The sequence below is a fragment of the Coregonus clupeaformis genome, unplaced genomic scaffold (assembly GCF_020615455.1).
Source record: "Coregonus clupeaformis isolate EN_2021a unplaced genomic scaffold, ASM2061545v1 scaf0010, whole genome shotgun sequence".
Taxonomy (NCBI): Eukaryota; Metazoa; Chordata; class Actinopteri; order Salmoniformes; family Salmonidae; genus Coregonus; species Coregonus clupeaformis.
The window spans coordinates 79615-104376 of NW_025533465.1; the positions used below are offsets into that span (position 1 = coordinate 79615).

At 44.1% G+C, this 24762-nt stretch overlaps 1 protein-coding gene across 1 annotated transcript in view; it reads right to left on the reverse strand.

Moving 5' to 3' along the window:
* Nucleotides 1–3735: 3735 nt before the first annotated feature.
* The window catches only part of LOC121551062 (ubiquitin carboxyl-terminal hydrolase 43-like), a 126374-nt gene continuing 105347 nt past the window's right edge, over nucleotides 3736–24762 (reverse strand). Inside the window, exons 8-15 of the mRNA XM_045212381.1 lie at nucleotides 23910–24021; nucleotides 14716–14819; nucleotides 11798–11875; nucleotides 11492–11621; nucleotides 9244–9610; nucleotides 8857–9015; nucleotides 7773–7943; nucleotides 3736–5970 (exon numbers count right to left, since the gene is read on the reverse strand). Of these exons, the coding sequence (XP_045068316.1) occupies nucleotides 4802–5970; nucleotides 7773–7943; nucleotides 8857–9015; nucleotides 9244–9610; nucleotides 11492–11621; nucleotides 11798–11875; nucleotides 14716–14819; nucleotides 23910–24021 (2290 nt within the window). The 3' untranslated portion in view covers nucleotides 3736–4801. The remainder of the gene's footprint in view (nucleotides 5971–7772; nucleotides 7944–8856; nucleotides 9016–9243; nucleotides 9611–11491; nucleotides 11622–11797; nucleotides 11876–14715; nucleotides 14820–23909; nucleotides 24022–24762) is intronic.

The window sequence follows — 24762 nt, forward strand, 5'->3', positions numbered from 1 at the left end:
TACCGAGTTGATTTATGATTTCTATGTTTTAATAATATGCCCAGACTTTTCACTGTGTTTGTTACAATTCGTATTGTGTTAAATATTAGCCAGTTATACTCACATACATTTATAACTATAGTGTTAGTTTCCTTACATTTTGCATCATTACATTACATTGTTAGTTTACCTTTCTTTCCTCTGTCATATGTGGTTGTTCCTGAGGATCGATAGCAATAGTGAATCATATTTGGCTAACGTATTACAACTTGTGCAATAATTCGGGACATGTAGCCTATTTGAATCATTATGGAACGCAGACCATACGTCGCAGTTTAAACCTGGAGCAAGGTTCACGACTGGACCGCTTTCCTTGAATAGTGAGGATAATTAGGGTAGATTTATAAGACTACTATTCAACCCCTATTGTATACTTTTCTCACCTTCCAATATTTAATGGAACAATTGAATATGGCAACTTTCAGATGAATCAAAGCACTGTATTTTTGATTCACCAATTTATTTAGTGCGTAAAGGCTCTCCAAACCTGTTTTGTATTATTATTCATAAATACTTTCCTAACCCTAAATAATATACAAGATCTACCAATTAAATCTACCAATTGGTGCTGAAAAGGAGACAAATATGCGTGTATTTACTTTCTTTCATTGATCCCTAATATTCTGAACCGTTCTCTCCATATATTCTAGTGAGTCTGTAGAGAAAACACAAATTAAAGGTACACCCAATTTAAAGGGGTACTGAAAACCCTATTGAATGAAAACTCCACGAGGAATTCTGTTGGCCAGCAAGTGGGAGGGTTTTCAGAGGTTGAATAAAACGTATTTAGGGCGCGCAAGGGAACCACGGCTGCAAAACCCGTTAAACACCTGCATAAGGTAAGTCTGAATAGCAACTACTGAAAAGTGCGTAGCAAAGGTGTGCGTAGGAAAGGCATACATTTCCTAAGTCTGAATCGGGCCCTAAGAGCACAGCTCACATGGCAAGAGAACAATTTGGAATGTGCTCACTCAATATCAACAAAACATGTATGACACACCGGATGATGAATTTAAGAAAAATGTGGAATGCTATTTTTTCTCCACAATAGATCAACTTTTGTTAATCAGTTGTTCTCTACACCTTGGTCTTGTAAGATAAGCTGGTATGATGTGGTGTGGAAAAGAGCGTAACCTGAGGCAGTTCAAAGTCCAACTTAGACAGATACAATGGCACAATATAAATATCTCCTCGTTTGTATTATGATATAATAAAGAGAGTAGTTGTGAGAAAAGCTGTGTTTAATTTGTAATTCAAATAAATTCCAGTATGGTAATAAGCAGATATTACAGGCAGATACAGGATATATGTTAAGTTAACAATTAAAGTCCACTTGTGCGTTATCCTGACCTTGCTCTCTGATCAGAAGCATACATTATCTGATTGTATCATCTGGAGCCTTCATTTACATAATTACAAATCAGATATAAAATGTAGACTATTACAAAAGTTGCATATCAAATATACTCAACACATGTCCTCCCAAGGAAACCATCCTTCATTTAGGGTAATTTCCAAAACAAGTGCTTGTTTTGGTAAACAAAGTGATACAGAAAAGTTAAATAAGGTTGCAGCAACACAATTGACGAGAACAAGTGAATAAAAAATAAAAAAGGCATAAAATGTGAGTTAGTGTCATCAGCCAATGTTGACGGTGTAGTGTCATCAGCCAATGTTGACGGTGTAGTGTCATCAGCCAATGTTGAAGGTGTAGTGTCATCAGCCAATGTTGACGGTGTAGTGTCATCAGCCAATGTTGACGGTGTAGTGTCATCAGCCAATGTTGACGGTGTAGTGTCATCAGCCAATGTTGACGGTGTAGTGTCATCAGCCAATGTTGACGGTGTGGTGTCATCAGCCAATGTTGAAGGTGTGGTGTCATCAGCCAATGTTGACGGTGTAGTGTCATCAGCCAATGTTGACGGTGTAGTGTCATCAGCCAATGTTGACGGTGTAGTGTCATCAGCCAATGTTGACGGTGTAGTGTCATCAGCCAATGTTGACGGTGTAGTGTCATCAGCCAATGTTGACGGTGTAGTGTCATCAGCCAATGTTGACGGTGTAGTGTCATCAGCCAATGTTGATGGTGTAGTGTCATCAACCAATTTGTCATGATGGTTGATGGTGTAGTGTCATCAAACATTTTGTCATGATGGTTGATGGTGTAGTGTCATCAACCATTTTGTCATGATGGTTGATGGTGTAGTGTCATCAACCATTTTGTCATGATGGTTGATGGTGTAGTGTCATCAACCAATTTGTCATGATGGTTGATGGTGTAGTGTCATCAACCAAGTTATGATAATGCATATGGGGCCTCCCTCATGGTCCAGTATGTTGTATAGCTTCTACTGTATGTCTGCTAACACAATCATACAGTATATGTCCTACACATTAACATTATAGTTTAGGAGAATAGTAAATTATTGTATAATTTCATTGGGTTTAAATTCTAGATAATTTCAGATATATGTAGTCAACTCAGTTGATGGCCTATGCTCCTCATGGGGCGATGGGCCTAAGTAATTAAGTAAGTTGTCAACTCAGAATCTAAAAGATAAATACATTTACTGTAATAGTGATTTTCCCTTTACAGAAGCACTGTATGCCATTGTGTTGGTAATAACTGTATTACTACTAAATATGTCCATATACAGTAGACAAAAGCTTGAACATACAGTATGTGCTCTACACCCTTCTAACATAAAACACACATCATATGTTTCCATCCATGGTTGCTGGGAAATCTGCACTGACTAGAACATACACAGAATGTGCATATATCAGATTGGAACGTACCCTATGGATGGCAATTAAAATGCATTACAGCACTCTACAGGAATTATTACAACATGATCTTCATGTAATGTAATAGATCGTCATATATTGTATATTGGAACCTAAGGCAAGAGATGTTTCGGGTTGAAAATGAATGAAAATCAAGAAATCACTGCCCCTCTGCAGAGTACGTCTGACAGCAGCACCTTTGCAGGTGGTATAAGAGGTGGTATCTTTAAGGGAGTTTGACATGGCAACAGGTGAGTAACTTTTCTCTGGAGCTCAGCAGTGGGGAGATACAGGGAGTGACATTAAAAGCTTTGAAATGGACTGTGTCAGTCTGTCCCTGCTGCTCTATATAAGGGACTTACCTAACCACCGGTGTGAGGAGGTTCCACAACAGTTCACCATTACATAATAGCACCCATCTAAGTTCACACATGTCAAAGCGCAAAACTCTCAAGTGCCTCTTTCTGATGATATCTTTCCATTTAGATTTAAAACAGAAAGTCCAAGACACTGTCTGGTATTCTTGTAGGTCCAAGAGGCTTCTAAACAGCTTCTACCCCCAAGCCATAAGACTCCTGAACATCTAATCAAATGGCTACCCAGACTATTTGCATTGCCCCCCTTTACACTGCTGCTACTCTCTGTTTATTATCTATGCATAGTCACTTTAATAACGCTACCTACATGTACATATTACCTCAATTACCTTGACTAACCGGTGCCCCCGCACATTGACTCTGTACCGGTACCCCCTGTATATAGCTTCGCTATTGTTATTTTTACTGCTGCTCTTTAATTATTTGTTACTTTTATTTCGTATTATTTTATATTGTATTTTTTTGTGTAAATTTTTTTGGTCTTCTTTCTTAAAACTGCATTGTTGGTTAAGGGCTTGTAAGTAAGCATTTCACTGTAAGGTCTACCTACACCTGTTGTATTCAGCGCATGTGGCAAATAATATTTGATTTGATTTGATTTATATGCTCCACAATTAATCTTAAACTAGAGTCTCTAGACCTTTATCAGGGTCCTGATGAATGTTCTGATTGACACAAACTTTGGTTCAAGATCCATTCAATCTATTGTGGAATATACAAGACCATCACTGTGCTGGAGTACATGGTGAACCAACTACCCTCTTCTCAACCCATTATTTAAATCATGTTAGTTATGAACATAAATCGCCTTTCATTCCTCTACCCTTACTTCTCCTCCAATCACATACCGTCGTTACAGTACAGGAGTCAGTAACAGGTGTGTAACAACCAGGTTATTACAGTACTTGTTTCTTTCAGGTGCCAGTGACAATGGATGATACATGATGAATATGAGCAAATAACATAAGTGTATGAGGTCCTAGCAGCCAGTTTGCAGTGGAAACACAGAAAGACAATCAATTAATTAAATTATCTCGTCTTACATCAATAGAAAATCAAGGACAACATACAACCAAGAAAGATGCTTGACATGTTTGTGGAATAAATATGATCACAATACAGCAGTTGTACCTCTCCATTGTACACAGTCTGCATAGATTCATTTACACACAAAGATAATACGTCAATAAACATCAGGGTTAACAGAGGGTACATGATGCACCAGAAACAACAGCTCTGCTGGCTATACTACAGAGACCTGGTGACCGTCTGGATGTGATGTGTGTCAATAGCGTGGTTCCAGTGTTCAACAAACAACCATTCTGAACTGTCACAAAGGCACTTACATTAAACAGAAGACAATGACAGACAGTTAACAGTTACACACTGCATTACTGATCTCAGCTGTTGGCAAAGCCTCCCCTGAGAACCTGTCTTATAGTAACACTGTGATTATTCCTCTGCTCTAGCAGTGGTGACCAGACTGCTCAGCTAACACTAATATAATAACCCTGGCAGCAGCATTGGCACAAACTCTAAATAAAGAGACCCACACGCCAGATAACTCTACTGCTGTTAGCCTAGCGGTGCGGAGGGAGTCAGAAGCAGGACTCGGGGACGGGTCTCTGCTGCCTGCCCAGGGAGGTGGTGCTGTAGCGTGTCCGCTGCAGGGTGGCATTGCTGGGCTTGTCTGTGGACAGGCTGCTGCCGGGGGCTGGGGGAGCTACCTGCCCGTTCCTCTGCAGAGAGGCACACCTGCGCAAGGTCAAGTCCAGTTTGGTCTGGATGTTGCTGGAGCTATGGGCACGCTTGATGTCCGCAGCAGAGCTGTGATTCCCTGCCCTCCCGTTGATAAGCTGCCCTTTGCTGTGACGGCAGTCACCTCTAGGGGCGCCGTTGGCCCTCTTTTCCTCCAGCGCTACTCCGTTCAGGGTCCCATTGGAGAGGGAGAGTTTAGACGAACTCCCGTTTGCCACCTTGCTGGCTCGTCCGTGGCCATTGGCCCGGACCTCCTCCCCCTTGCTAGGTGTCCTCTGAGTGTCTTTCTTCAGGAAGCCTGGTTTGAAAAAGGACAAGAGGCTGTCGTGGCTCCTACCCTCCTCACCCCTCATCCCCTTCCTCTCCTCAGGCTGTAGACCAGCCTGCAGCGCCTCCCTCTGTGCCCCTACCCTGGAGGTCAGCCCTGCTTGGGCCTTGGGCCTCTTCAGTGTGGAGTCCCTACTTGGGGGGGCACTGTGGCTTATGTGGACCCCAGCAGTGGAGCCTCTATGGGGGTGAGGGTCCAGGGTCCTGCCCTGGTCCTGCCTGATCCTCTTGGAGGACCTCCGGCCCAGTGAACTGTCATCCCTGGCTTTAGTGATGATATTGAGCCCCAGGCTGGAGCTCCTCTCTACGGCAGGCCTGCTCTGGCCCTCTGGTACTCTTGGGGAGTCGCAGGCCTCAGAGTTGGACCTGTCCATGCAGCTCAGGCTGCTCCCACTGGGGAAGCTGCCCAGGTCCCAGTGCCTGCCCTCTGAGAGCCTCCCCTGGGGTGGGGTGGCCACCAGGGTGATGATGGGGTCCTTGGTGCACCGCGGCCTGCGCCCTGACTCAAGATACTCCACCAGCTCCCCTGGCCTGGGGGCGGAGGGTTTGGGGCGGTCCTTGGAGCCAAAGGACCAGCGCAGGGGCAGCACTTTGCTCAGGGTGTCCTTGGTCTTAGTGGGTGACCTCATGCTCATGCTCCTACCCTGAGTGCCTCGGACAAATGGCTTATTCTCAAACCCATCTGGACCCAGGAGAAAAACAAACACAGTTAGGATTCTTCCTCATATTCCTCCTCTTTTGGTCCATTGATTGACTTATCTACAGTGAGGGAAAAAAGTATTTGATCCACTGCTGATTTTGTACGTTTGCCCACTGACAAAGAAATGATCAGTCTATAATTTTAATGGTAGGTTTATTTGAACAGTGAGAGACAGAATAACAACAAAAAAATCCAGAAAAACGCATGTCAAAAATGTTATAAATTGATTTGCATTTTAATGAGGGAAATAAGTATTTGACCCCCTCTCAATCAGAAAGATTTCTGGCTCCCAGGTGTCTTTTATACAGGTAACGAGCTGAGATTAGGAGCACACTCTTAAAGGGAGTGCTCCTAATCTCAGCTTGTTACCTGTATAAAAGACACCTGTCCACAGAAGCAATCAATCAATCAGATTCCAAACTCTCCATCATGGCCAAGACTAAAGAGCTCTCCAAGGATGTCAGGGACAAGATTGTAGACCTACACAAGGCTGGAATGGGCTACAAGACCATCTCCAAGCAGCTTGGTGAGAAGGTGACAACAGTTGGTGCGATTATTCGCAAATGGAAGAAACACAAAATAACTGTCAATCTCCATCGGCCTGGGGCTCCATGCAAGATCTCACCTTGTGGAGTTGCAATGATCATGAGAACGGTGAGGAATCAGCCCAGAACTACACGGGAGGATCTTGTCAATGATCTCAAGGCAGCTGGGACCATAGTCACCAAGAAAACAATTGATAACACACTACGCCGTGAAGAACTGAAATCCTGCAGCGCCCGCAAGGTCCCCCTGCTCAAGAAAGCACATATACAGGCCCGTCTGAAGTTTGCCAATGAACATCTGAATGATTCAGAGGAGAACTGGGTGAAAGTGTTGTGGTCAGATGAGACCAAAATCGATCTCTTTGGCATCAACTCAACTTGCCATGTTTGGAGGAGGAGGAATGCTGCCTATGACCCCAAGAACACCATCCCCACCGTCAAACATGGAGTTGGAAACATTATGCTTTGGGGGTGTTTTTCTGCTGAGGGGACAGGACAACTTCACCGCATCAAAGGGACGATGGACAGGGCCATGTACTGTCAAATCTTGGGTGAGAACCTCCTTCCCTCAGCCAGGGCATTGAAAATGGGTTGTGGATGGGTATTCCAGCATGACAATGACCCCAAAACACACGGCCAAGGCAACAAAGGTGTGGCTCAAGAAGAAGCACATTAAGGTCCTGGAGTGGCCTAGCCAGTCTCCAGACCTTAATCCCATAGAAAATATGTGGAGGGAGATGAAGGTTCGAGTTGCCAAACGTCAGCCTCGAAACCTTAATGACTTGGAGAAGATCTGCAAAGAGAAGTGGAACAAAATCCCTCCTGAGATGTGTGCAAACCTGGTGGCCAACTACAAGTAACATCTGACCTCTGTGATTGTCAACAAGGGTTTTGCCACCAAGTCCTAAGTCATGTTTTGCAGAGGGGTCAAATACTTATTTCCCTCATTAAAATGCAAATCAATTTATAACATTTTTGACATGCGTTTTTCTAAATTTTGTTGTTGTTATTCTGTCTCTCACTGTTCAAATAAACCTACCATTAAAATTATAGACTGATCATGTCTTTGTCAGTGGGCAAACGTACAAAATCAGCAGGAGATCAAATACTTTTTTCCCTCACTGTACATAATCATCTGCTTTTTAATGATGAAATTAAATCCTCTTTGAGTAACAACCAGAACTTCAGACCAATCAGACACAGCGAGCCATAGTGTTTTTATTTATGTGGGCCACTCACCTGTCTCTGTTTTGAGAGGCTCGTCCTGGAACACAGGAAGCTCTGGTGATTCGGGGGTTGGTGTGGGGCCAGGAGGGCCAGAGGTGGACCCCCCAGAGACCAGGCTGCCCCTCTTACTGTCCCCTGTCAGACGGATCAGCCAGTGGTCTGACGTGGAGGAGCTGGTGGAGCCTGCAGAGGTAGTAGAACACTGTTACACAGAGCATAGTGCCATCTACTGGCCTCTCAACACAGCTAATGCATACAAACCTGTCTCTTTCTCCTAGAGTTTGGAAGAGTTCGTGCATATATTATGACAACATTTTGTGATGTTTTTGTTAGTTTTGGACTTCGGTAAGGTTTTTTTCGGCTGTTTGGGCACACAACATATTTTCTCGAGGCAAGCCGAAGTCGGTAGCCGAAGTCTACATCCCTTCATCTGTGATTGGTCAACAGTAGGGATTCTTCAATAAAGTTTTTCATTGAGGAACAGTGCACCAAACATATTATTTAGATGTAAAAATGCACGACTAAGATCTCCTCTGCAAAAATGTCAAAATTAATGACGGATTAATTATTTTAGATTAATTCTGACTATTTTGAGGAAGTGTATACAGCCTAACGGCGTCTCAAGAGGGACAAACAGTCCTATTGCCGCTTTTTTCTCATTTTTCAAGCGAAGGTCTTTTAAGGGAGTATGCGAGGCGCAGACGTTAACTTTGCCTAGCCGAGTTCTGCTAGGAGCAAACCGAACCTAGTATGCAGACGCCTTTACTGTACCTCAATCCTATGATGGACAAGGTTATTACACACTGTCAATCATATACTCTTTTGATTTCATCATTAATGCTTCAATTTAGAAAAATGTCTGGATACTGTCATTGAAGTGCCATTCATTATTGGGTGATGAAAGCCATAATTTCTCCAATAATGGATTTCAGAAGCCTTATTTCCATTACATGGACATACTTTCAACTAAAGACCTCTAAAGGTCAGTATTCTTCCAGAACCAATTGGTATATATCATCTATTGAAATGACAAAATAGAACTGTAGGACATATTGCAGACTGTGGCTTAATTAAAAGACTTGTCAACACAGCTCACCTCTGAGGGAGGAGCTGGCTGACCATGGAGGGATGGTGTTGCGTCTCTGGTAGAAGAGGATGTAGGCTCCCCGTGTGCACACCTCCCCCTCTGGGACTGGCTCTGCACTGCTGTCATCATACCCATACCACTGGGCGTCCACTGAGTTCCTGCAGAACGCTGCACAGAGACACAGACACCTGTTCAGACATGCACAACGGTGTGTACTTCCATACATACTGAACAAACTATCACCATATCTTTATTTTCATCATCATCAAACACATTTTTGGACTGGATCTCACTTCAAGACACCTTGCTGATTAAGACCACTTTCACTGAGATTTATATTTCATAGAACATTTACAGAATGCGAATATGACAGCCAGACAGTCCCTCCATACAAACCTGTGTAATGTCCCCCGTGCATGCCTCCGTGGTGGTTACACACGGCATAGAGGTCATATAGGAAGTCTGGAGGGGCCATGTCGGGTGGGCGGGGCTGTTTCCAGGCCGGGTGCAGGGAGCCGGGGGGCAGAGGGCCGTGGGGGGGCAGCCGGGTGCTCTGACTTCTCTTCACCACATGGGGTGCCATGTCCAGGCCGGCCAGAGGGAAGCGCACCAGCGTGGCCAGCTTGTTGCGGTGGTCGCCCACCTGCCGGAAGCGCTTGAGGTGGAGGATGAGGATGTCAGGCAGCGTCCACAGGCTCATCTTCACCATGCCCTGCTGCAGCTGCTTACAGTGGGGACATTTCCATGCATCGTCTGGGGCCAGCTGGGAGAGAGAGAGAGAGAGAGAGAGAGAAACAGAGAGAAAGATAGAGTATTCATCCATGTAAAAAAAATACAAAATCTTCTCCCTCAATCAACCCACTGAAATCATTTCATAACACTCTTTAAAGGTGCTACACGTTGGATTAAAAATAAATAATTGTATTGTAATTTCAGAAAACGTCCATAATATATCTGCCGCTAATTGTGGAATGATAATGTTTCATAGTATTACTTACACACCAGTGTTGTGATTGGCTGTGATATTTGCCTATTGATTTCTCCTGCCCAAGCGGCATCTGTTCTGACTTTGTGGCTGTGTTATCTAGTGAAAACTGAATAGTATAGGGAATCATTGTACCATCTAAATCACTGTGAAATAACAATAACAAAAAATATTGTTTTTACAGCAGTTTGAAGCAGGTGGACAAAAAAAACACGTTTTAGATGGATCAAAACCTTTAAGATGCTAATGACATGAAACGTGGTCTGTTACAGGTCGCGGTGGTCTTCAGTGATAGCTCTGTGCATGAGACCGTGTCTGTTTCATCAGTACAGCATGTGAAGCCTCATTTATCAGTCTCATTCACAACCTGTTGCCGGGGCGACTGCCTCTTGCACTCTAATCCCTCTGATTAGTGTTCATGAAGAAGAGTGGAGGAAGGAGATGGAGGCAGCTGTATCCAATAACATTAATGTTCAGTCGAATATACTAATCTGGTCACGAATGGAGCTAAAAAAAGCTTTGTCATTTGCCTCATGAATGGCAATGGAAAATGATTCACTCCTATCAGAAGCAGACATAGGACTCAAAGACTACAGTGCTCAGAAAGAAACTAAGAGAAGGCTCTTGAGGAGGACATGTTCTGGACGTCTATGTCACATGTCAACTTCATAAGCATATTAGATCAACCAAATTACAGGCTTTGAAATTCTTGTACACCTCTGTTACCTATTGGATATTCAGGACGTTCCCTGAAACAACCTCTTCATATAATGAGGTATGGAGGGGCATGGAGATGTGGCATGAGTGTAAACAACATATTGTGGTACAGTATAAGTGGGAGCAGGAAGATCAACCAAGCATTCGGAGGACAAAATGGATTCTGATTCATAAATCGTTCAGACACAGAGCTGGGTGCAGGTACAGTTAAGCTAAAGCAGGCCGGGGATACAGATGGCAGTTCCCAGCAGGAACTCAGTCCATTCACAGCTCTAATAGAATACCAACACTCCACTGATGGGAAATTAATTCCACCTCAGGTCATCTTGATTGATTTGACTGAAGGCAGATTTTGTTCTTCGCGTCATATGACTGAATTCACATCCTTTGATGTTACTGTTGATGTTGCATCTGATAACACTGGGGGGTCTGTAAGAGGCATTATGGAGTCCATAATGATGTCCTTAAAGGGATTGTTCACCCAAATAACAAATGTGCATATTTTTGTTAAGGTAGCATAAGATTAATTAATTAGCTATTTGGATTAACTATCCCTTAAAGGAACGTTTCAAACTAGAGGCAGTCTCCCCTATAAACAAAAATACAGTATATAATGGTAGCAAGGATTTCTTTGATCCTCGTCAGTGATTCAGTCAGTGGGTTCGGTACATAAGGTTCTATGGCACTGTCAAACTCATTCCGTGTAGGGCCGAGTGTCTGTGGGTTTTCGCTCCTCCCTTGTACTTGATTGATGAATTAAGGTCACTAATTAGTAAAGAACTCCCCTCACCTGGTTGTCTAGGGCTTAATGGAAAGGAAAAAACAAAAACCAGCAGACACTAGGCCCTCCATGGAATGATTTTGACACCCCTGTTCTATGGGGAGAGAACAGATTGCACTCAGCAGTGGTTGTTGCCTGCCTGTGGGGGGAAGATAATGTACCTGTTCCTCTTTAGTGTAGAGCTGAAAGCACTCGTCCAGGGTACAGCTGTGCTGCTGGACGTGCTGCTGATGCTGGCCTCTCACACTCTCAGCATCCTTCACCACCTCCTCCTGGATGTTTCCAAACAGGCTGCAGGAGACCACACACACAGTTGGGAACATGCACACAGAGAGAGAGAAAGAGGCTGTCAGCCATTACTATAATAAGGCATGTGCAGCAGCATACATACTGTTTTATGATTACAGTAGGTCTACAATAATACAGGGCTAGAATAAAGTTATAGAGTGTCACTGAGATTGACTGACCAGTCTTTGATTCTGTGTTCCCACTCGATGATGAGCTTCACATGGGGCGGTCCTCCTGAGCCACAGAGATTAAGAGCTCTGGGAACAAAAGGGTCAAAGGTCATCAGATTAGCAAGGTAAAACTAATCCCTTTCGCACACTGTCCACCTATTATTCAGGTGGTATGTACATTTTGTTATGGTGCTTTTCCATTTAGTCTAGGGATGTAGCTCTGTTGGTAGAGCATGGCGTTTGCAACGCCAGGGTTGTGGGTTCGATTCCCACTGGGGGCCAGTATAAAAAAAATAAATAACTGTAATGCACTAACTGTAAGTCGCTCTGGATAACAGCGTCTGCTAAAATGACTAAAATGTAAAATGTCTTACCCTGCTCACCAGTGGGCCACCAGTGTTTAATGTTAGCCAGCGTTTCCCAAACTAGGGGTTGCAACCCCATGTGGGGTCACCAGATTTGAAAACGGGGTCGCGAGAGAAATGTGGCTCTGTCTTTTGAACAGTTTAAGCTACAAAATATTATGACCCCATAACTGAAAGATAAGACTCTCAGGAACACGTATGTGTCTGTTTCCCTCTACAATGCCCACAAGCCTCATTAGAACAGAGTGGACAAGACCAGGCACTAAATCAGGGAAAAATAACATCATCAATGATTGTTATTTTCTACGTAGAAGATCATACAAAAACAACTTCTGCATCATTCAAGAATTAAAACACTGTAGCTTTGCGAGAAGGTGTTAAAGTTCACAGTTAGCCATTATGTAAATTCCATCTGAAAAGTACCCAGGGCTTTACCATGGCTCCAAGTCAGAGCAGTTCTGCCGGAGCCATGGCCTAGTGAGACATGGGTGCCGGCCCACGTAGATGGAAAAAGAAAAGTCTGAGCCTTTTGGGTAAAACACTGGGTAAATCCTCATTGGAAATGCGGCAGAGACCTTTTCAGAGAGGGCCTTTGTGCAGCAGCATGTATTTATAGACTCTGTACAGCCACTAGGTGTCAGCATGACCTTACAATTAAAGATCCACCACATGCTGGGATTCAAAAAAAGTTGCAGATCATGGATTTCTAGATAGTGCTTTCAGAAGTGCATTTTCAGAGGCTGAAAAAACAGAATATCCACAAACTATTCACACAACAGCATATGTTTACAATATATGTGCACAATGGATGGTAAGAAAGTAGATGAAGAAAAAAGGAATGTCCACAACTCTGGTATGTTCCCATGGTGATTTAATCAGACGCACAATAAAGACAACGTTTTGATCCGAGTTGGATCTTCGTCAGGTCAAGAAAGTAGTTGAACATTAGCTTTTCATTCAGAGCCTGTGTTAACGTTACTGTAGGCCCCTTGAAACCCTGACAGCATTTTATATCATCATGTTGGGGATATAAAGCATGTTATAAATCAGATTTATTTAATTTAAAAGTGTTATGTTCCTTACCAAACCCTAACAGCTAAAGCAATGAATGAGGCTATTCTTGGTGTGATAGAGCCACACCAGAAACCCAGCTCCACTAATTGGGTCAGTTATAAATAGGTCTTAAATGGTAGGTGGGATTTTAGACAATTTGTGAGGCATTAATTGGGGATTTTCCTTAAATCTGCTAGTTATTCATGAGCAGTAGAAAAGGTGGAATGGGGACAATACAGAGAAACAATTTATTTCTCAGTCTCTACTACAATGAAGCGTGTTTTCTTGACTCAAATCTTCTGTGACAGTTGTGCTTTTATAATGGCCTTGAGAGATCCATCCAGCCTCAAAAGGACTCAATTATACAGTATTTGAATGCAGAAATATTTATCAGATCAGTTGGCAAGATTGTGTACAGTTTTCTTGGCAGAGAGTAGAATAGTAAATTCACTATCCCAATGTCTGTGCCTGTTTGTATACATCTTGTGCTCGGGGGTCCCTCAGGTAAACTACATTATATTCTGGGCTGAGAGTCAAGCAAAGCCAGCTGAACTCTTCAAGTGAACACTTCTAACAGAATTTCATTACACAGTGATCTTCATGGCTATGGGGTGCCTCTCAGTATGAGCCCAGGAGATTACAGATCTGTAGAGACAGTACATGTATCTCTCCACAGGCTATAGCTGCTTTCATTTACCACCATCACAGCTACTATTATGACTCTACACGCCCCTGCCCATGTTGAAGGCTGGCTATGGGCACCCACAAAATAGCAACAGGATAAATGCATCTATACTGGTCAAAGGAGCGCAGTGGGATAGCAGACAACCTATATGCTGGAAGAAGAATTCTCCTTCCTATCACTTTATTTTCCAAAGTAAGGGATAGGTATTGATTGAACTGCTAATGTTTTTACTGATGGTGTTGTTGAAGGTCGAAAGAAATCACATAAACCTTTGAGGGGCACTCTTACAGCAATTTAGTAGTATTACTGAAATATCAAGTCTTGTATCATCATCATCAAATAGAAGTGTTCTGAATACTGTGCACACATGCACTTCAAAAGCACCATGCCCCCCAGCAACCATTCAAATGGATGAATGGACATTTCTAAGCAACTGGAGGAATTCTGCCTTGCTAAAGTGCCCTTTAAAATGGCAATTACCTTCCACAGAACGTAAACCATTAGACACCCTCTCCTGAAAAGGAACCTTACAAAAAGGCTGCATATTTCACCGCTGTAAGAAATGGGCATTACATAATCCACTACACAGGCTGCCTCTCAGTAAAGAACTCCCAATACAAAATATAGAGGGAAGAAACTGTGGCTTTGACACATTACTCTTGAAATGCTTGGAAGACTTCCTTGAACACCTCTACTGCTTCACTTTAGCTTGATGAAGCCCCCTGTTTGCGGCCTTACCTTCTCCTCATCTCACTACCTAACTGTCTGACCAGCAGACGCTTAGCTAGCTACAGTATGTGGCCTGCAGAGGCTGTCAGTCTCACCTGTCCACTGCTGGGTGGTAGAGCGGCCGTCCATCCTGGGGGGATAGGTAGCTGTAGGACGCTGATCCTCCCACCACACGGATCTTAAACAGCACTCTGGCATTCTGCAAGACGACCACAGGTTAATAATGATGATTATTGAATGAATCAATATTGGCATTGCCACTGGAGTTAGGAGCAGGGACTAGAGTACTGTACAACTATGAGTGTACAGTATAATCAGGGATCCAGATCCCACTGGTCTTGGTGAACTTGTGTATGGTGATGGATAGCAGTTCTTTGAATTATAGTAATACTAAAATACTGTCTGCACAGGACAGGTCAAGGTTTGTAGTCAGTAAAAAGTGCCCTATCATCTGATGCGGCGGTTGAATAATGATGTGTAAAGGCAACATTCCCCAGCAATAACACCCTTCGACTTGGCACTGTTTGTTATGGTCATAATTGGCTTGAGAAAACACAAAAATAGATTACTAAAACGTTTTATGGCTTATACAGAAAAAGACAGAAAATAAACAACTTCTAATGGGTCCCTTTGAAATACTGCCACCAGAGAGAAGATGAGCAGCCAAACATTCAAATAAATGAATTGGAGTTAATAGTTCCAAACCACATTTTTCCTGGCCAAAGCCTCTGAATCTTTCTGACAGGCTTGGTCTCTGCACCAAACTTGGAGGACGCTAGGAAAGGGTGGGTTTTTCCAAATGAATCATCATTAAGATTTGTCTTAGTTTCCTCATCTCTGCGGAATATGTAGGAGAGACTGTTATTTACAGAGAACAGTTCTAGTTTGTGGAGGTCCTACCCGGAACACAATTAATAAAACAAACAAACAGAAAATATGGTTCCAAAGTTTCACAGGTTAATTTTGATGTGACACACCCAATAAACCCAAAGATAATCACCCTCCTTATGCTTGTTTTGATTGCATCTGAAAAATGGAGATGAAAAGAGAAGAAAAAATGTATTCTCCTTTGAAATGTGTTTATATTACTCAGAGACCTGCTGGGATTGGATGTTCTGGAGTGCTTTGCAGAAAATGAAATTGATTTCCTCTCCTTCAAATGAATTCCTGTGAGTTGCTGGCCGGATTCCAGGATAAACAACAACACTGATTCTTGTGAAGAGGAGAGAACAAAAAATAGGTGGTGAAGGCATTATGTAAGTAGGAGAACACTGAACTGACTCGTCCTGCAAAGTATTGAAACACTACAATCCTGAAAATACTGTAAATATTGCAAAGATGTGCAAGGTATTGACTATTTCTATGATAACTGTTGCTACGAGTATGAAAATGTTGACTTTCCATGTCAGAAACAAACTAAAGTCAATGAATCAGTCAATAACATAATAGCATGGCATTGAAATTCATTAGCCATAGATCATATAAGATCGACTAAACCCTTCCAGTATTATTGCAGGATAATAATGGGATGGTTGCTGTTACTACAGTCATCCTGATGGGGCCAGCTCCCATCTGTCCAAACAGTCCTCTCAAGGTTTGTTTAACGCTTAAAGGAAAAATCCACTCAAAAACTATCTTTTGGTATTTTTTTAATTAGTCCACTGTTAATACAGTCCCAAAATATTTTGCATGTCAGCAGTCAAGTTTTAAAGAAGCAAAGTGTCACTTGCCACATCATCATGAGGATGCAAAACGCATCATGACACATTTTCAGATATTGTACTGTTGCTGGTGGCCTGAGGGGCTGGGTTCCCACCCATCCAGGATATCTACTTGAAACTGTGCCTGAGGAAGTCCAGCAGCATCGTCAAGGACCCCACACACCCCAGCCATGAGCTGTTCACTCCCTTACCGTCGGGCAGACGGTATCGAAGCATGAGGTCTGATACCAACAGGCTCAGAGACAGTTTCTATCCACAAGCCATCAGACTTCTGAACACTTGAACTGGACTGACCACCTGCTCTGATTTTCCGCACCTTAGCACACATGCACTCACTCATGCATGCACACACACACACACACACACACACACACACACACACACACACACACACACACAGACACAGACACACAGACACATACAGTGCCTTCGGAAAATATTCAGACCCCTTGACTTTTTCCACATTTTGTTAGGTTACAGCCTTATTCTAAAATGTATTAAATAGTTTTTTTTCTCCTCATCAATCTACACACAATACCCCATAATGACAAAGCAAAAACAGGTTTTTAGAAATTGTTGCTAATTTATATATATATATATATTTTCAAAAAAGTATTCAGATCCTTTACTCAGTACTTTGTTGAAGCACCTTTGGCAGCGATCACAGCATCGAGTCTTCTTGGGTATGACGCTACAAGCTTGGCACACCTGTATTTGGGGAGTTTCTCCCATTCTTCTCTGTAGATCCTCTCAAGCTCTGTCAGGTTGGATGGGGAGTGTTGCTGCACAGCTATATTCAGGTCTCTCCAGAGATGTTCGATCAGGTTCAAGTCGGGGCTCTGGCTGGGCCACTCAAGGACATTCAGAGACTTGTCCCAAAGCCACTCCTGCGTTGCCATGGCTGTGTGCTTAGGGTCGTTGTCCTGTTGGAAGGTGAACCTTCGCCCCAGTCTGAGGTCCTGAGCGCTCATCAAGGATCTCTCTGTACTTTGCTCCGTTCATATTTTCCTAGATCCTGACTAGTCTCCCAGTCCCTGCCGGTGAAAAACGCCAGGTTTTCTCCAGACGTGACGCTTGGCATTCAGGGCAAAGAGTTCAATCTTGGTTTCATCAGACCAGAGAATGTTGTTTCTCATTGTCTGAGTGTCACGCTCGTTATAAACAGCGGACCAAGGCGCAGCGTGTTAAGCGTACATACTTTTATTGAAGTGTACACACGAACAAAACAACAAACCAAACGATACGTGAAGTCCTAGGTTAACACACCAAAACAAACCTTACGGAACAAGATCCCACAAATAACTAGTGCCAACAGGCTGCCTAAGTATGGTTCCCAATCAGAGACAACGAGAATCAGCTGCCTCTGATTGGGAACCACCCTGGCCAACATAGATCTACACGATCTAGAACATGAACATAGAAAATACAACATAGACACTACACACCCTGGCTCAACTTTTAAGAGTCCCCAGAGCCAGGGCGTGACACTGAGAGCCTTTAGGTGCCTTTTGGCAAACTCCAAGCGAGCTGTAATGTGCCTTTTACTGAGGAGTGGCTTCCGTCTGGCCACTCTACCATAACGGCCTGATTGGTGGACTGCTGCAGAGATGGTTGTCCTTCTGGAAGGTTCTCCCATCTCCACAGAGGAACTCTAGAGCTCTGTCAGAGTGACCATCAGTTCTTGGTCACCTCCCTGATTTCTAAAAACCTGTTGTTTTCTCATTGACATTATGGGGTATTGTGTGTAAATTGCTGAGGATTTAATTTAATCCATTTTAGAATAAGGCTGTAATGTAACAAAATATGAAAAACATCAAGGGGTCTGAATACTTTCCAAACACACATATCCCAATTGCTGCTACCAGACTCTCATTTACTATTGCTAATACTGCACAATTTAAACACTTCCCCCCTAATCCCCCCTTTCTCTGATATATGTGTAAATATTGGACTAAACATTTTGCTTTCCTGTATTATACTTATGCTAAAATCTTTATTCTACTGAGCCAATTACTTTTTGTTATTATTCTTATATTTTATCATTTCTTATTTTAGTTGCACTGTCGAGAAGGAACCTGCAAGTAGGTGTTTCGTTGGACAGTGTATATCATGTGTATCCTGTACATATGACTAATAAAACTTTAAACTTGAGGGAAAGGGAAAATGGATGTCCTTAATGTCACGATCGTCGTAGGAGTGAGTAGACCAAGGCGCAGCGTGTGAAACAAACATGACTTTAATAGTTAAAGTATATCAAACAAAACACGACTCGTGAAGTCCACGGTAAACAAATACCGACACGGAACAAAAACCCACAACACCCAAGGGAAAACATACAGTTTAAATATGGCTCCCAATCAGAGACAACCAGCCGACAGCTGACACTCGTTGCCTCTGATTGGGAGTCACACAGGCAAACATAGAAACAGACAACCTAGAACACCCAAACAAAGAAACAGAACACATAGAATGAACACACCCTGGCTCAACATATAGAGTCCCAGAGCCAGGGTGTGACAGTACCCCCCCCTAAAGGCGTGGACTGCGACCGCGCCTCAACTAAAGCAAAACAGGGGAGGGCTGGGCGGGCATACTCTCCTCGGCGGCGGTTCTGCCTCCGGCCTTGACCACCACCCTTCCATAATCCCCCGTAGCGCCCCTGGTCGGTCTGACCCCGCTGGCTGGATCTGGACTGGACATTGACGGAGCGGATTGCTTACGCTCCGTTGTGGAGCAGCTGACCGGTCTTACCAGGCTGACGACTCGCACTCCCGGGCTTGGTGCAAGTAGCAGGAACGGGCTGAACCAGGCTGACGCACTCGCACCCTGGCTTGGTGCGAGTGGCAGGAACGGGCTGGACCAGGCTGACGACTCGCACCCCTGGCTTGGTGCGAGTGGCAGGAACGGGCTGGACCAGGCTGACGACGCACACCGTAGGCTTGGTGCGTGGAGCAGGGACAGGCCGGACAGGGCTGGCGACGCACCCCGTAGGCTTGGTGCGTGGAGCAGGGACAGGCCGGGCTGGGCTGACGACGCACACCGTAGGCTTGGTGCGTGGAGCAGGGACAGGCCGGACAGGGCTGGCGACGCACACCGTAGGCTTGGTGCGTGGAGCAGGGACAGGCCGGGCTGGGCTGACGACGCACCCCGTAGGCTTGGTGCGTGGAGCAGGGACAGGCCGGGCAGGGCTGGCGACGCACACCGTAGGCTTGGTGCGTGGAGCAGGAACAGGCCGGGCTGGGCTGGCGACGCACACCGTAGGTTTGGTGCGTGGAGCAGGGACAGGCCGGGCTGGGCTGTCGACGCACACCGTAGGCTTGGTGCGTGGAGCAGGAACAGGCCGGGCTGGGCTGTCGACGCACACCGTGGGCTTGGTGCGTGGAGCAGGAACAGGCCGGACCGTACTGGGAACACACACCACTGGCCTTAAACGGGGATCAGGAACGGGCCGGACCGGACTGGCAATACACCTCAGTACCTCTCGCCGTGCCTCTACAACTTCCTTCCCTCCTCTCGCCAATGGCTCCCGTAACCCGGTGGCCTTCTCTCCTCGTCTCCCATTTCGCCCTGTGGCAGCCTCCTGCTGCCCAGTCGCCCCATGCCGTGTGCCCCCCTAAAAATTTCTTGGGGTTGCCTCGCCTGTCCGACGTTGACCCGCTTTGGCGCCGCTGCTCCTCTCCTGCCTGGGTCTCCCCCTTTATCGCCCTCCGGTACCGGACGGCCTCCTCCTCAGTAATCTGCCCCCAACCGAGGAGGACATCCACAAGAGTCACCTCCTGCGTGTGTTCCTGGACACGCTGCTTGGTCCTGGTATGGTGGGTTTTTCTGTCACGATCGTCGTAGGAGTGAGTAGACCAAGGCGCAGCGTGTGAAACAAACATGACTTTAATAGTTAAAGTATATCAAACAAAACACGACTCGTGAAGTCCACGGTAAACAAATACCGACACGGAACAAAAACCCACAACACCCAAGGGAAAACATACAGTTTAAATATGGCTCCCAATCAGAGACAACCAGCCGACAGCTGACACTCGTTGCCTCTGATTGGGAGTCACACAGGCAAACATAGAAACAGACAACCTAGAACACCCAAACAAAGAAACAGAACACATAGAATGAACACACCCTGGCTCAACATATAGAGTCCCAGAGCCAGGGTGTGACACTTAAATTGATTTCCAACAGTGAGAGCTACTACTCCTCTTGATGCATTTGGATTGACATTATATAATGAATTCAAATGATGAAAAAATACAAATCTTTGCAAAGGTATACAGAATGACAATACTACTGAATAATTATATGTAGAAAGCTGCTATGGGACTGTACATTTGGATGCAGTGTGGGGATACAGCTCTACACCGACCTGTCATGGGATAACCTAGAATAAAGATACTAGATCTAAATTCTTGGACCTAGGGGGAATAATCAGACCTCAAAGGAATCCGTGAGGCCTGCAGTTTGTCTAAATACCCTAGAGGGTCCTGAAGAGGGTTTTTCTATTTTTGTCTTCAACCTGAGATAGCGATCACAGAACAAATTAAGTGCCCTTATCACTGCACCAACTGAAATGCCAGAATGGTTTAAAATGGAAGAAGAATGGATTTCCCACTGGGTCATACTGTCCTCTATAAATGCATGTGTAAAGCAGCTACATATTTAAGGTCCTAGTGTTTATCGCGTCACCCCCTGGCAGCTTTCCAAGCTCTCTAAGCCATCTTTGTGAACGCCTTCACTTAGAATACCTCAACCTTCCCAAAGTCTTCAAAGTCAATTACCTGTCAAAAGCTTGAAACGAAAGATGAGAAAAGAGGACCTGAAATTAGTTTTCCTCTCATCTAGTACTTAGCCACTTTCGGCTTTGCATGATAGACTTGTGTGTACATGCAAAGACCACCTATGCGCACACACAGATACAGTATATACCTGTGTGTTTGCGCATCCCACCCACAGCTGCTGTCTAACAATGTGTGAAAAGCACTGGTGTGTATGAAGCAGAAAAAGGCTCAGCTCAGCTGTGTGTGTGACAGGTCAAATCAAATCAAATGTTATTGGTCACATACACATGTTTAGCAGATGTTATTACGGGTGTAGCGAAATGCTTGTGTTTCTAGCTCTGACAGTGCAGTAATATCTAACAAGTATTATCTAAGAATTTCACAACATATACCCAATATACACAAATCTAAGTAAAGCAATGGAATTAAGAATATATAAATAAATATATGGATGAGCAATGTCCATATACTGTATGGACGAGCAATATATGGACGAGCAATGTGTGTATGTGCGTGTGTGACAGGTGTGTGTGTATGTGCCTGTGTGACAGGTGTGTGCATGGGTGTGTGAGAAGGTAAGAGTAAGTGAGAGGAAAAATTAACATATTAGCACCTAGGTTTGGTCTGGCTCTGAGTAATGTCACCCCCTGTCAGAATGATTGCTGGGTAGATAGGAAGACCAACACGGCTAAAACTCAACATCACGCAACACTACACCACTGAGCTTCTACCTGTCTCAGACAGAACACTGCATGAGGCAAGAGAAGACCAAACAATACTGAATTAGAAACAAAAGTTGTTATTTCACTTTGTTATAGTAGCACACGCATTCCAAGAGAAAATCACTGCTTTCAGTTTCTTTCAATTTCAAATCTACCTGGGTTAATTACTGCTTGTGTTAAGAGAACATTATGTTTTGGTAGAAAGCAACACTATTTATACACGTGAGAATAATGTACTAATGCTTTCCCATTAAAATCTAAGCAATTGACTTTCACTGAAGGATTGCTGCTAAAGCCCTCACATATTACCATAACATCATCTGTCTGTGTAACATGGTCTGTCTCTGTGTTAGTGTGACAAATATCAAAATATCCATTCTCCATTCCACCTTTACAAATCTCCTCATCTCCCGTATTACATCTTCAATTAAATCTCATCAGTTCCCCATCCTCTTAATAAGAGTGTCACTGTGAGGGCATCACGTAGTGTGATGAATTACAGCTCGGATTCTAAGCCATAGCCTGGTCAAGGAGGGGTGTTGTTATTCTCTAATTATACACAGTCACCAGCACCATGTCATCTGTATGGTTAGCGTAGCATACGTAGCATGTCACCTTGTCTGCTCTAGTGAGCAGCTCCATGCTGACTGAGATGTCAGGCAATGGAGAGGCAACATCAGGATCAAATGAGGCAGACTGACTGGCTTACTGCCACTCTGCTGCTATTGGACTCCATTTCTGTGGTCTAAAATTAGATAAGGGTAGAAAATTAACTTTGAAAGTAAGTGATTGCTGCCATAAACAGCAGGTTGTCGCGTATCTGTCCTTTCAAGCTCTAGATAATTGTTTTTGGCAAAACATCCATTTGGAGTGTCTCTCTCTTGGCTGAGGTAGGCTCCTTACACTGATTTTATAAGCTAGGCTTTAATTAAATAGCCAACTGGAGGTTTAATAGCGGACAGGATAAAGCCAATACAGAGAATTACTGAGTTTCACACTCTTTTACTCTTCCTTCACGGCATCTCTGTCTCTCCTTCTCTCTTCACGGAATGCTAACCTGTCATCTGTTTGTTTTCTCCCTAAAACGGCGGGACACTGGAGCCTTTAGCAGACAGACAGACATGCAGACTGGTGGCCATGCAGCCGCCTGACAGAGTCAGACTAACTGGAAAGCTGTTTGGCGACATGATTAACATCATGATTAACATCAACTCCCGAGTGGCGCAGTGGTCTAAGGCACTGCATCGCAGTGCTAGCTGTGCCACTAGAGATCCTGGTTCGAATCCAGGCTCTGACGTAGCCGGCCGCGACCGGGAGACCCATGGGGCGGCGCACAATTGGCCCAGCGTCGTCCAGGGTAGGGGAGGGAATGGCCGGCAGGGATGTAGCTCAGTTGGTAGAGCATGGCGTTTGCAACGCCAGGGTTGTGGGTTCGATTCCCACGGGGGGCCAGTATGGGGGGAAAAAAAAATATATATATAATAATAATAATAATAATGTAAGTCGCTCTGGATAAGAGCGTCTGCTAAATGACTAAAATGTAAATGTAATCATGCTAAGCTGTGCTGAACCGCAATCAGAGGTTACAAAGCTGGACGCATCTAAGCAGACTGTTTTGTTTGCATTTGTATCATGACATGTTTGTCCGATGTTCTGCGGTTGTTCCAACAAAGGCGGAGACAGCACAAAAAAGCCACTTGGTTTGAATCTTCCAGCAAGACAATAACCCCAGGCACACATCAGAATCCACAAAGAAATTAATTGGCCACAAAATCAACATTTTGCAATGGCCATCTCAGTCTCCGGACTTGAAACCCATTGAAAGCCTGTGGTTTGAATTTAAGAGGGCAGTCCATAAGCGCAGACAAAGGATATTATCTTTATCAAGGGTGTCAATAATTTAGAACCTGACTGTATACGCAAATACCGTAATGTCGTTTTGGTTAGGTTTTTTTTATACTCAAGAGGTAGCCCATACTGTACTAGAAGACAAGGTATAGAGAGATATAACAGGCAGAAAACCCACTAGCCCAGGGTTAGAGGTTATGGTCTTCCAGTGTTGTACCTGGGCCTGTGCTCCATTGATCATTAGGTAGTAGAGCTTGCTGAGGATGCTCTGCTGCAGCTGGTCCCAGGAGATGGAGCGGTCCTCTCTCATCAGGAACGGAGGTCCAAACCTGAGGAGCAGATGGGAACACATGATGACCATTCAGTCAGAAGAGAGAGGATCTTAGACAGTTATACGTGAAATGAACTGATCAAAAACCTTAATTTCATTGATGAGCATGTTTGTGGTCAACTAACATTTCATTGACCCAAATGACTGTTTAATCAGTGAGAGAAAGAGTAGAGCACAGTACACATCCTGCATTCACTTCTCACACTGTCACATAGCCAGAACCACACTAGCCCTGCTTAGGTTGCTGGTTTCTTACCAGTTTTCAGCCCCCTTCACCTATCGTCAAGGATGATGAGAAAACGCTTAACCTACATAATCACCATTATACCAGAGCTCTCATTACAGTGTCTCTATATAAGACACACAGAGATAATGATACATTATAACAAGACCACGGGCATGGCCCTCCATCAGAGCTGAAGGATCACATGATGCCTTCATTAACCTCTACTGGATCAGTGTCCCGAAATCGGGACAGTTGTTGCTCAATATGCGATATTTGACTAGAATGGCATTGTAAACAACAGCCAACCTTCCGGGACATAAACATGTCTTATATCGTCAGAAAGCTTAAATGCTTGTTAATCTAACTGCAGTGTCCAATTTACAGTAGCTATTACAGTGAAAAAATACCATGCTATTGTTTGAGGATAGTGCACAACAACAAAACACTTTTATCAAGGCAACTGGTTTGATACATTCACCTCTGATGGTAAATAATGTACTTACATTCAGTAAT